The sequence below is a fragment of the Agelaius tricolor genome, unplaced genomic scaffold (genome assembly GCF_023055355.1).
Source record: "Agelaius tricolor isolate 1412-34295 unplaced genomic scaffold, bAgeTri1.0.p SCAF_66, whole genome shotgun sequence".
Taxonomy (NCBI): Eukaryota; Metazoa; Chordata; class Aves; order Passeriformes; family Icteridae; genus Agelaius; species Agelaius tricolor.
In genome coordinates, this window is record NW_027269326.1 from 1,459,372 (window position 1) to 1,471,703 (window position 12,332).

The following is a 12,332-nucleotide window of genomic DNA, read 5'->3' on the forward strand; positions in this document are numbered from 1 at the left end:
AACTGAACCGGGACCGGGACAGGACACGCGGGCGGGGGCGGAGCCACCCCTTGACTGACAGGAGGAAGTCCCGCCCCTTGACCCATCCCGGCCGCACTCATTGGCTGCTCCGACCCGCACGGGCTCCCATTGGTCGGAGCCGCGGCGTGGGCGGGACCAGCGGAGGCCAGGAAGCGGCGGCGGCCCCGCGGAGGCTTTTCCTGCCCGCGGCCCCGGAACCCAGCGGGGCGGGCGGACCCGCCGGGCTGCGGTGAGGCCGGGCAGCGGTGAGGCCGGGCAGCGGGCGGGGGGCTTCGGCAGCCCCCACCCCCGTGGCGGGGGGGGGGGCGGATCTTCACCGGCAGGGCGCTGCGGCGGCGGGCGGGATGGAGCGGGGCTGGGCCGGGGGCTGGGATGGAGCCGGGCCGGGGCCGTGAGGGGTGGGACAGAGCCCGGGGGGTGAGGCAGGGCCGGGCAGGGGCCGTGAGGGGTGGGACAGAGCCGGACCGGGGTTGGGAGCCCGGTGGGACAGGGGCGGTGGGACGGGGCCGTGCCCGGACGCTGCCGGGGGTGCGGGACCCGCCCTCAGGGGCTCGGGGGCTCCGCTGCTCCTCCCCTCAGAACCTGGGCTGTGACCGGCTCAGCGATGAGGGGGGACGGGGATCCCCGACACCCCCGGGAATGGGGAGCTGGAAATCCGGGGGGGAAGGGACGAGAGAGCCCCGTGGGCTGGGGGTTTGGGCCTGGGGGTCTGGGGGTTTGGGTCTGGGGGAGCTGGAAATCTTGGGGTAGGAGCGTCCCTTGGTCTGGGTGAGGGGGTTTGGGTCTGGGGTCTGGGAATGGTTGTTTGGGTCTGAGGGAAGGGATTTGGGTCTGGGGGAACTGGAAATCCTGGGGTAGAAGGGACAAGCACCTCTTAGTCTGGGAATGGGGGTTTGGATCTGGGGGAGCTGGAAATCCTGGGGTAGGAGCGTGCCTTGGTCTGGGGGAGGGGGTTTGGGGGTCTGGGTCTGGGGGAGCTGGAAATCCTGGGGTAGAAGGGACAAGCACCTCTTAGTCCAGGAATGGGGGTTTGGGTCTGGGGGAGCTGGAAATCCTGGGGTGGAAGGGACGAGTTTCCCTTGGTCTGGGGAAGGGGGTTTGGGTCTGGGGTCTGGGAATGGGGGTTTGGGTGTGAGGGAAGGGCTCTGGGTTTGGCTCTGGGGTCTCAGCCCCGGTGCTCAGCGCCCCGTGCCCTCCGTGCAGCCGGAGATGACGACGCTGACGCACCGGGGCCGGCGGGCCGAGGGCCGGGGCTCCGAGAAGAAGGGGGAGGGTGAGGAGGAGGCTGCGGACCGGGAGCTGAACGAGGACGAGCCCGATGACTCCAAAGACATCCGCCTGACCCTCATGGAGGAGGTGCTGCTCCTGGGGCTGAAGGACAAGGAGGTGAGGCTGGTGGGGCTCGTGGGCAGTGCTGTGGTCAAGCTGGGCTCGAGGCTCTCAGGGAGCAGCAGAAGGGATTGGATGGGTTCTTCTCAGTGTTCTCCCTTAGCACCTGCTTGGAATCACACAATCGTGGGATGGGTCAGGTTCAGAATTCACAGAATCACTGGGTTGGAAGAGACCTTAAAGATCATGGAGTCCAACCCAGCCCCAACACCTCAACTGAGGCAGGAGTGTTGGAAGGGACTGGAAAGTTCATCAAGTTCCAAACCCCTGCCATGGGCAGGAACACCTTCCACCATCCCAGGCTGCTCCAAGCCCTGTCCAGCCTGGCCTTGGACACTTCCAGAGATGGGCCAGCTGCTCTGGGCTCCCTGTGCCAGGAGATGGCAACCTGAGCTGTGCCTGTGGCTGATAAGTGCTGTCCCAGCAGCTCTGCCTTGGGGACAGTGGCAGGAGGTGTGGGTGTACAAAACAAAGAGGGGTTTTTCTTTCCAGGGCTGAAGCCATGGGTAGATGGAGGCTCAGCTGCTTTATCAAAGGGTCAACATCCTTTCATCCTTCTCTGCAGCTCCAAAGCAGCAGCTGGCACACAGGGACACCATGGGCACTGCTCTGCTCTGCTCTTTAAAAATCCATGGGGGAAAGAGCAGAGGGAAGAGGCAGAGGGCAGCAGAGTCAGCTGGGCTGGGAGCTGGGAGCAGGCACAGGCTGAGTCTGGAGCCACAGTGGCCAGGGAACAGGAGCTGCATCTCTGCTGCCTCCCTGGGCCAGGCAGGGCTGGGGATGGGCAGCTCTGGCTGGGAATGGCACTGGGGGAGCTCCTCCTGTGTGCCTGTCACCCTGGGGGAAGGGGATCCTGGTCTAACAGAATGGGTTTGTGCTTATCAGCTGCTAGGAACTCGTTTGTCAGCTCTGCCTGGAAGGGGAGGATTCCTGGTGTGGGCTTCTCTGAGCTGTCTGTGCTGTCCCTGGCCTTGTTTTCAGCCCTGCACCCATCTCCTGCATCAGCTTGGGCAGATCTTTGGCTGGGAGGGTGATGAGGTCCTGGCACAGGTTGTTCCATGGCTGCCCCATCCTGGGAGTGGCCCAGGCCAGCCTGGTGTGCTGGAACCTGTCCCTGCCATGAAGGGAATGGGATCAGTTGATCTTTAAGGTCTCTTCCAACCCAAACCATTCCACAGTTCTAAAATCTGCTATTCCTGACGAGTGGATGGGGAATTGCAGACCAGGGGAAGCCAACCAGGTGCCCAAGGTGCTTTTTGGGGTGGCAGTGGCAGAGCAGAAGCTTCTAGAGAGGCTTTCCAGCTCCAGGAGCCCACTTTGGTCAAGATTGAGCTCAATGATCCTGGAGATCTTTTCCAGCTGTAACTATTCCATGATTCCTGTGTGATTCTCTCCCACCCTGAGGAGCTGGGCTGGATGTCCTCCTCCTCTTCCTCCCTCAGGGCTGGAGTTCAACCTTTGTGAGGTGCCAGAACCTTCTTTGCAGCAGGGCTCTGCAGTTGTGGGCTGGTCCCAGCTGGTGCTGAGCTGTGCCACGGATCCAGCCCAGGCTGTGACAGTGACAAGGGCTGGGGCTGTCCTGTTCCAGAGCCCCAGATAAGATCTAGGAGCCAACTAGGAAGTGGCAGGAGCTCAGGGCTGTAAAGGGAACACAATGCAAATAATCCTGGAGCAAATATTTGAGAGCAGCCTGGGAGTGGGGTGCCATGGGCTGCTTTTCTCCTGGGCTGTGTTTGGTGTTCTTGGTTAATGCATCCTGGGAATGGCCCTTCAGCCACCAGGAACCTGGGAGAGCACAACAAACAGGGAAAAACACACAAAAAAACCTTGTCACACTTTTCTTTTTTTTTGTTTGTTTTTATTCCATCCTGTCCTTCCACATTCCTGTAGCTCACAACCAGAGGCAGCAGCAGCCTGGCCTTGAGCTGGGCTCTGTTTTCACAGCTCAGGTGTTCACTCATGCTTTGATGACTGGGGAAAAACAAGATGATTTTTGCCAAATTCAATGAGCTCACGCTGTAATTTCATTATTTAAAGTACCAGTCTGTCCATGTAGGAGGACCTGGCTGCAAACCAGCCTGGCTTTTATAACCAGTCTGATTCCAGAAGCTGGAAATAACCCAGGAGCTTTGGAATTTCAAATTTCCTGGGGGTAACGTGCCCTTGAGGCCAGGAAATTGAAACCTTTGCTCATCTTCACACCCTTTCCTGGAGAACTTGTTTGTAAAAGCCAGGAGCAAAATCCAGGAAAGGAAACCAGGAGGGCAGGGATGAAAGGTTGCTTTGTGTTCCTGCACAAGGAAGTGGAGAGAAAGCAAATAAAAAAATCTTCATTTCTTTTATGGTTCCCTGTACAGGGCAAGCCCAGTGAGCACACGTCCTGCTCAAACAGAGCCACAGGGGATGGGAATTCACCCCTGGGGAGGGAAAACCTTCCCTGGGGAGGGCTGGGGCTTCCCAGCCTGTTTGCCTTGGGAAGGGCTTCACTTTTTCTGCAGGCTCCTGGTGGCAGGAGACTGGAGAAAGGAGCTCCTTTCAGGTCCTTCCCTCCTTGTTTTCCATGCAGAGAAAGAGCAGAAAGGGAGGGGGGAAAAGCAGCAGAAAGAGCAGCAGAAGGGGAGGGGAAAAAGGGCAGAAAAGGAGGAAAAAAAGCAGCAGAAAAGGAGGAAAAAAAGGGCAGAAAGGGAAGAAAGCAAGCAGCAGAAAGGGAGGAAAAAAGCAAAAAGGGCAGCAGAAAGAGAGGGAAAAAGAGCAGAAAGGGCAGCAGAAAGGGAGGCAAGAAAGCAGTAGAAAGGGAGGGAAAAAAGCAGAAAAAGGAGCAGAAAAGTAGGGGAAAAGAGCAGCAAAAGGGGAGGAAAAAAAAGCAGAAAGGGAGGGAAAAAAGAGCAGAAAGGGAGGAAAAAAAGCAGCAGAAAAGGAGGAAAAAAAAGAGCAGAAAGGGAGGGAAAAAAGGGCAGAAAAGGAGGAAAAAAAGCAGCAGAAAAGGAGGGGAAAAAAAAGAGCAGAAAGGGAGGAAAAAAAGCAGCAGAAAAGGAGGGGAAAAAGGGCAGAAAAGGAGGAAAAAAAGCAGCAGAAAAGGAGGGAAAAAAGGGCAGAAAGGGAGGAAAGAAAGCAGCAGAAAAGGAGGGAAAAAAGGGCAGAAAAGGAGGAAAAAAAGCAGCAGAAAATGAGGGGAAAAAGGGCAGAAAAGGAGGAAAAAAAGCAGCAGAAAAGGAGGAAAAAAAGCAGCAGAAAAGGAGGGAAAAAAGGGCAGAAAAGGAGGAAAAAAAGCAGCAGAAAAGGAGGAAAAAAAAGAGCAGAAAGGGAGGAAAAAAAGCAGCAGAAAAGGAGGAAAAAAGAGCAGAAAGGGCAGCAGAAAGGGAGGGAAGAAAGCAGTAGAAAGGGAGGGAAAAAAGCAGAAAAGGAGGGGAAAAGAGCAAAAAGAGCAGCAAAAGGGGAGGAAAAAAGCAGAAAGGGAGGGAAAAAAAAGAGCAGAAATGGAGGAAAGAAAGCAAGCAGCAGAAAGGGAGGAACAAAGCCAAAAGGGCAGCAGAAAAGGAGGGAAAAAAAGAGCAGAAAGGGGGAAATTGCCACCAGGAACCCATTGCAGGTGTGTTGGGGTCTCCCTGCAAACCAGCCCTGGGTGGCTGTGATCCCACTGGGGTCACCTTCCCTTGGGCACCCCCAGGTGCCAGTGCAGCCCCCCAGGCTCTCCCTGAGCCCCGGCTGCTCCTGGCTTGCCTGAAATCCTGGAACAGAAGGAAACAATTCTGGGGCTTTGTTCTCATCAGGGAGGGGAAGGGAAGGGGAAGGGATGGGATGGGAAGGGAAGGGGAAGGGATGGGATGGGATGGGAAGGGAAGGGAAGGGAAGGGAAGGGAAGGGAAGGGAAGGGAAGGGAAGGGAAGGGAAGGGAAGGGAAGGGAAGGGAAGGGAAGGGAAGGGAAGGGAAGGGAAGGGAAGGGAAGGGAAGGGGAAGGGATGGGATGGGAAGGGAAGGGAGGGGAAGGGAAGGGAAAGGGAAGGGGAAAGGGAAGGGGAAGGGGAAAGGGAAAGGGAAGAGGGAAGGGAAGGGGAAAGGAAAGGAAAGGAAAGGAAAGGAAAGGAAAGGAAAGGAAAGGAAAGGAAAGGAAAGGAAAGGAAAGGAAAGGAAAGGAAAGGAAAGGAAAGGAAAGGAAAGGAAAGGAAAGGAAAGGAAAGGGAGGGGAAGGGAGGGGAAGGGAAGGGGAAGGGTCACCTGGGCTGCCCCATTGCTCCAAAGCAGAGCCCCAGCTCTCTTGGAAAGCATCACTCGAGTGTTGTTGAAGCTCAGGGAACAGCAAATTCCCTCCCTGCAAATTCCCTCCCTGCAAATTCCCAGGGCAAATTCCCTCCCTGCAAATTCCTTCCCTGCAAATTCCCAGGGCAAATTCCCTCCCTGCCCTTCCTTGGCTTTCTTGTCCAGGTGTTTGGTTTTTTTTCTCTCCCTGGCTGCAATTGCAGCCCAGAACTGTCCTGTGCATTCTGGAACTTGGAATTCTCTTCCTTTTTGCTGCTCCTTTTTATGATCAGGCAGGAGCAGGGAAATCTGGGAGGGTTTGGAGAGACAGGAGCAGGGAAATGTGGAAATCTGGGAAGGTTTGGAGAGAAAGGAACAGAGAAATGTGGGAATCTGGGAAGGTTTGGAGAGAAAGGAGCAGAGAAATGTGGAAAGGTTTAGAGAGACAGAACAGGGAACTGTGGAAATCTGGGAAGGTTTGGAGAGAAAGGAGCAGGGAAATGTGGGAATCTGGGAAGGTTTAGAGAAAGGAGCAGGGAAATGTGGGAATCTGGGAAGGTTTGGAGTGACAGGAGCAGGGAAATGTGGGAAGGTTTAGAGAAAGGAGCAGGGAAATGTGGGAATCTGTGAATGGAGAGAAAGGAGCAGAGAAATGTGGAAATCTGGGAAGGTTTAGAGAGACAGGAGCAGAGACAGGAGCAGGGAAATGTGGGAATCTGGGAAGGTTTGGAGAGAAAGGAGCAGGGAAATGTGGGAATCTGGGAAGGTTTGGAGTGACAGGAGCAGGGAAATGTGGGAATCTGGGAAGGTTTGGAGAGAAAGGAGCAGGGAAATGTGGGAATCTGGGAAGGTTTGGAGTGACAGGAGCAGGGAAATGTGGGAATCTGGGAAGGTTTAGAGAAAGGAGCAGGGAAATGTGGGAATCTGGGAAGCTTTGGAGAGACAGGAGCAGGGAAATGTGGAAATCTGGGAAGCTTTGGAGAGACAGGAGCAGGGAAACGTGGGAAGGTTTAGAGAGACAGAACAGGGAACTGTGGAAATCTGGGAAGGTTTGGAGAGATAGGAACAGAGAAATGTGGGAATCTGGGAAGGTTTAGAGACAGAACAGGGAAATGTGGGAAGGTTTAGAGAAGGGAACTGTGGGAATCCGGGGAGCTTTGGGGAGACTCCGGGGCACGATCCCAGCAGGACCAGAAGCAGCAGAGAGGACAAATCCCTGCCGTGTTCTCGCCAGGGCTACACCTCCTTCTGGAACGACTGCATCTCCTCGGGGCTGCGGGGCGGGATCCTGATCGAGCTCGCGCTGCGCGGCCGCATCCGCCTGGAGCCGCTGGCCCTGAGGAAGAAGAGGCTGCTGGAGAGGAAGGTCAGGCTGCCGCAGGGCAGGGGCGGGGCTCTGCCCACCCATCCTGCCTGGGGGATGTGAGAAAATACATGTTCAGTCTCTTGTGCAAATGGAGAAATAATAACATAGAAATTGAAAATAAAATTTATAATAAATAATAAACAAATAATAAACAATAATTATAAATTATAATAAAAATAAAAATTAAAAAATTAAAAAATAATAATATAAAATTTTAAATGAATAGATAGTAAAGTAAATAATATGAACAAATAAGAAAGAAATTAATAAAATAAAGGAAGTAATATAAATAAATAAAAATAGAAAATAAAATAAGTAAATTAAAATAAAAAATTAATAAAAATGAAAATAAATAGTAATAAAATAGACAAGTAAAATTTAAATAAATAAATAAAAAAGAAAAAAAGCAGCTATTAAAATAAAAATAAATAGTAGTAAAATTTAAAAATGAAATTAAAATTAATAATAAAATGCAAAAATAATTTAATAATGAATTTATAATTAATTTAATTTTATAAGGGACAATAGGAGATACATACCATAAAGCAGAAATAAAAACTGCATCTTTATAACAAAGTTACTTCAACATCATACGTGTAAAATCCATTTTAATATTTGCAAAAAGCCAATTTTATAGTATTATATAATTATAATATATCATTATATGTTATAATGTTATACTAATATAATATCTAATATAATATATTAATTTTAATATAGAACATTACATAGCAATACTATAAAACCCACTATTATAATATGATATAATTATAATTTTATATTATTACACATTATAATATGATATTAATGTTAATATAATGTATAGATATAGTATATAAATAAATTATAATAGTATATGATAATAGAATATTATATTATATATAGTGATTATCCCGTATCATAATATAATTTTGATAGAATATTATATTATTATATAATTAAAATATTATATAAGATTGATATAAAATGACAATATCATAATATATTAATAGATTATATTAATATATAACTATAATAGCATACTATTATATAACATTTATACAAAATTATAATATTATATAATAATATTGTAACATTATTATATCATAATAATAGTTTAATATTCTAGAATAATGACACAGATTTACAATATGCAAACATTCTAGAATATTGCTCCTCCCAGGTGCTGCTGAAGTCAGATGCTCCCACTGGGGATGTGCTGCTGGATGAGACCCTCAGGCACATCAAGGCCACAGAGACAGCAGAGACGGTGCAGACCTGGATAGAGCTGCTCACTGGTAGGGCCAGGTGGAAATTCCACCATCCCAGCTCCCTCCAGGGCTCTCCAAACATCCCTGAGACCCAGCCAAAGCCACCCAAATCCATCCAGGGGCACCCTCTGCATCCAGAGCTCCAGGACCCAGACCCAGCCAAAGCCACCCAAATCCACCCAGGGTCACCCTCTGCATCCAGAGGTCCAGGACCCAGACCCAGCCAAAGCCACCCAAATCCATCCAGGGTCACCCTCTGCATCCAGAGCTCCAGGACCCAGACCCAGCCAAAGCCACCCAAATCCATCCAGGGTCACCCTCTGCATCCAGAGGTCCAGGATCTGGTGGTGAAGGAACCCCGAAAAGAGGGGAAAGCCCCAAAACTGCCATGGACCCTCAGATCCCTCTAAAACCCCTCTCCAGGCCTGTCCAAACATCCCTCAGCCAAAGCCACCAAAATTCATCAGGGATCACCCTCTGCATCCAGAGCTCCAGGATCTGGTGGTGAGGGAAACTCAAAACCAGCCTGGCCTCTCCAAAACCCCTCTCCAGAGCTGTCCAAACATCCCTCAGACCCAGCCAAAGCCACCAAAATCCATCAGGGATCCCAGGTCCAGCATCACCTTCTGCATCCAGAGCTCCAGGATCTGGTGGTGAGGGAACCCCAAAAAGAGGAGAAAGCCCCAAAACTGCCATGGACCCTCAGATCCCTCTAAAACCCCTCTCCAGACCTGTCCAAACACCCTCTGCCTCCAGATCTCCAGGTTCTGGTGGTGAGGGAACTGCCAGAAACCAGCCTGGACCCTCCAATCCCTCCAAAACCCCTCTCAGGCCTGTCCAAACATCCCTCAGCCAAAGCCACCAAAATCCATCAGGGATCACCCTCTGCATCCAGAGCTCCAGGATCTTTTGCTGAGGGAGCCTCAAAAAGAGGAGAGAGCCCCAAAACCAGCCTGGACCCTCCAATCCCTCCAGAACCCTTCTCCAAAATCCCTCTCCAGGCCTGTCCATGATTCCCTGATTTCCCTTCCCAGATCACCCTGGGGGATATTTAGGTGTTCTGGTAGAATTTGAAGGTTCTACTGGAGGATTCTGGGGGTTCCAGGTAGGATTTGGGGCTCCTAGGAAGGATTTTGCAGGATCCAAATGCTGAGGCCTCACCAAGCCTGAGGTGACCCATGGGTGGAAGAGGCTTTGGGAAGGGATTTGCCCTGGGGTCTCCTGGGATTTCTCTTCAAGCTCCACTGGGAGCTTTGCCAGGAGGATCTGAGTCTGGCCAAGGGATCAGAGCCAGGTGTCCATGCAGGACATCATGGAAGGGTGGAAGAACGTTGGCATTGGGAAGTAAACCTTGACCAGAGTCTCCATGGTCTGGCTCTGGATCCCTGGAGATCCCTGAAGGTCCCTGGAGAGATCCCTGAAGGTCCCTGGAGATGAGGAGAGCAGGAGAAGGCTGAATGTGGGGGCAGAGAAGGAATTTGTGGGTTCTGAGCTTGGTGGAAATCTTGGAACTCAGAGCTCCTGTGGCAGAGCCAGGTGTCCATGCAGGACATCATGGAAGGGTGGAAGGACGTTGGGATTGGGAAGCCAAGCTTGACCAGAGCCTCCCTGGCCTGGCTCTGGATCCCTGGAGATCCCTGGAGATCCCTGGAGATGAGGAGAGTAGGAGAAGGCTGAATGTGGGGGCAGAGAAGGATTTTCTGGACTGGGAGCTTGGTGGAAATCTTGGCACTCAGAGCTCCTGTGGCAGAGCCCAGTGTCCATGCAGGACATCATGGAAGGGTGGAAGGACGTTGGGATTGGGAAGCCAAGCTTGACCAGAGCCTCCCTGGCCTGGCTCTGGATCCCTGGAGATCCCTGGAGATGAGGAGAGTAGGAGAAGGCTGAATGTGGGGGCAGAGAAGGATTTTCTGGGTTGGGAGCTTGGTGGAAATCTTGGCACTCAGAGCTCCTGTGGCAGAGCCCAGTGTCCATGCAGGACATCATGGAAGGGTGGAAGGACGTTGGGATTGGGAAGCCAAGCTTGACCAGAGCCTCCCTGGCCTGGCTCTGGATCCCTGGAGATCCCTGGAGATCCCTGGAGATCCCTGGAGATGAGGAGAGCAGGGGAAGGCTGAATGTGGGGGCAGAGAAGGATTTTCTGGACTGGGAGCTTGGTGGAAATCTTGGAACTCAGAGCTCCTGTGGCAGAGCCAGGTGTCCATGCAGGACATCATGGAAGGGTGGAAGGACGTTGGGATTGGGAAGCAAAGCTTGAGCAGAGCCTCCTGTCCCTCAGGAGAGACCTGGAACCCCTTCAAGCTGCAGTACCAGCTGCGCAACGTGCGGGAGCGCCTGGCCAAGGCCCTGGTGGAGAAGGGCATCCTGACCACGGAGAAGCAGAACTTCCTCCTCTTCGACATGACCACCCACCCCGTGTGCAACGCCTCCGAGAAGCAGCGCCTGCTCAAGAGGCTCCAGGAGAGCGTCCTGGAGCGTTGGGTCAACGAGCCCCAGCGCATGGAGCGCAGGACCCTGGCCCTGCTGGTGCTGGCCCACGCCTCGGACGTGCTGGAGAACGTTTTCGCCAGCCTGGCCGACGACAAGTACGACGTGGCCATGAACAGGACCAAGGACCTGCTGGATATGGACCCTGAGGTGGAGGCTGCCAAGGGCAAGGGCATGGAGATGATCTGGGCCGTGCTGGCGGCCTTCAATAAGTCCTAAAACCTCTCCTTGGTGGGTCCCATCTTGGGGTTCCACCCTGGGGTCTCCCCATGGGGACTTCAAGGTGCCAAAGGCAGGAACACACAGAGATGATCTGGGCCATGCTGGTGGCCTTCAATAAGTCCTGAACCCCCCACACATGGGGTGGGAGAGATCATTGATGGGTCCCATCAAGGGGAACCCTCTCCCCAGAGGAGCCTGGACCTGGAAGGTCCCAAAGGCAGGAACACAGAGATGATCTGGGCCATGCTGGTGGCCTTCAATAAGTCCTAAACACTCCTTACATTGGGTGGGGGAGACCCTTGATGGGTCCCATCCTGAGGTGCCACCTGGGGTCCCACAGGGGTCTCCCTAGAGGAGCCTGGACCTGGAAGCTGCCAAGGGCAGGGGCACAGAGATGATCTGGGCCATGCTGGTGGCCTTCAATAAGTCCTAAACCCCACCCCACATGGGGTGGGGGAGATCATTGATGGGTCCCATCAAGGGGACTGCACACCCCACATGGGGTCCTATCAAGGGGACCCCTCTCCCCAGAGGAACCTGGAGCTGGAAGGTGCCAAAGGCAGAGGCACAGAGATGATCTGGGCCATGCTGGTGGCCTTCAATAAGTCCTAAACACTCCTCCCATGGGGTGGGAGAGATCATTGATGGGGCCCATCAGGGGGAGCCCTCTCCCCATGGGGACCTGGAGTTGGGGCACTGGGTGGGCTCAGCCTGGGGAGGGACCAGGGGATTTTTGCTTTTCCCCTCCCCAAGTAGGGCTGGGAGGTGAGAACCCCCCACCACAGTCCCTGGTGCCTCCAGGGAGAGGTGGCAGCAGCTCTTCACTCCTTGCCCTTGGGCATTTCCTTCTGAGGCCAGTGCAGAGGCTCCCGCCTGGCAGCTCTGGGGGTGCTCCTGAGGAGCTCACACCCTCCTGGGGTGACATTTGGGGGTGTTGGGCACCCAAAGCCCCCCCGGGCTGTGCCCCCATGGTTCAGCTGCTCTTTCTAGTAAGAAAAACCAAGTGAAACTGTGATTATTTTTGTTCACAACCCCCTTCCTTCCTTCCTTCCTCCCCCACTTTATTCTCCTGTAGTTCACTTAAAACTGAAATATTTCTCTGCAGCCCGGGCTGTGTCCGTGTTTCAGTGGGTGCAGCTGCCAGCGTTGGCATTTCCAGGGGTACCGGCCGTGCCCGTGAGGGGTGCGATGTCCCCCGGGGGACATGAGCTGCGGGTGGTCTCAGTTGATGGGTGCGGGTGAGCTCCCTCCTCCCCCAGGCCCGTTTCCCTTTCCGGGGGCGCTTTCGGGGCTTTTCCGTGTCCCCCCATCCCCGCGGTGTCCCCGCGTCCTCCCGGCCCCGGTCTCGAACCCGCGGCGC

General features: G+C 53.2%; 1 protein-coding gene across 48 annotated transcripts; it reads left to right on the forward strand.

The window, feature by feature from the left end:
- Positions 1-90: 90 nt before the first annotated feature.
- GOLPH3L (golgi phosphoprotein 3 like) lies at positions 91-12,076 on the forward strand. 48 transcript variants are annotated; one of them, XM_071456820.1, is made up of 8 exons: positions 5,447-6,048; positions 6,083-6,123; positions 6,166-6,205; positions 6,318-6,497; positions 6,548-6,655; positions 6,770-7,013; positions 8,176-8,290; positions 10,542-12,076. In XM_071456820.1, exons 1-8 carry the CDS (start codon positions 5,933-5,935, stop codon positions 10,967-10,969), a joined length of 1,272 nt encoding a protein of 423 aa, XP_071312921.1. In that variant the 5' UTR covers positions 5,447-5,932; the 3' UTR covers positions 10,970-12,076. The 48 variants fall into 48 exon arrangements, 36 of the variants coding, with proteins under 36 accessions (XP_071312953.1, XP_071312920.1, XP_071312921.1 ...); XM_071456826.1 differs by having other exon boundaries at positions 5,448-6,006; XM_071456819.1 differs by having other exon boundaries at positions 5,446-6,048; positions 6,083-6,205.
- The last annotated feature ends 256 nt before the right edge of the window (positions 12,077-12,332 follow it).

Bases quoted from the DNA above. Each gene is read 5' to 3' on its own strand.
- GOLPH3L (XM_071456816.1), top strand. From the start codon at position 5,933: ATGATCAGGCAGGAGCAGGGAAATCTGGGAGGGTTTGGAGAGACAGGA. The intron at 6,656-6,769 runs GTTTAGAGAGAC...AAATGTGGGAAG, and splicing joins GAGCAGGGAAACGTGGGAAG to GTTTAGAGAAGGGAACTGTG. The intron at 8,291-10,541 runs GTAGGGCCAGGT...CCTGTCCCTCAG, and splicing joins CTGGATAGAGCTGCTCACTG to GAGAGACCTGGAACCCCTTC.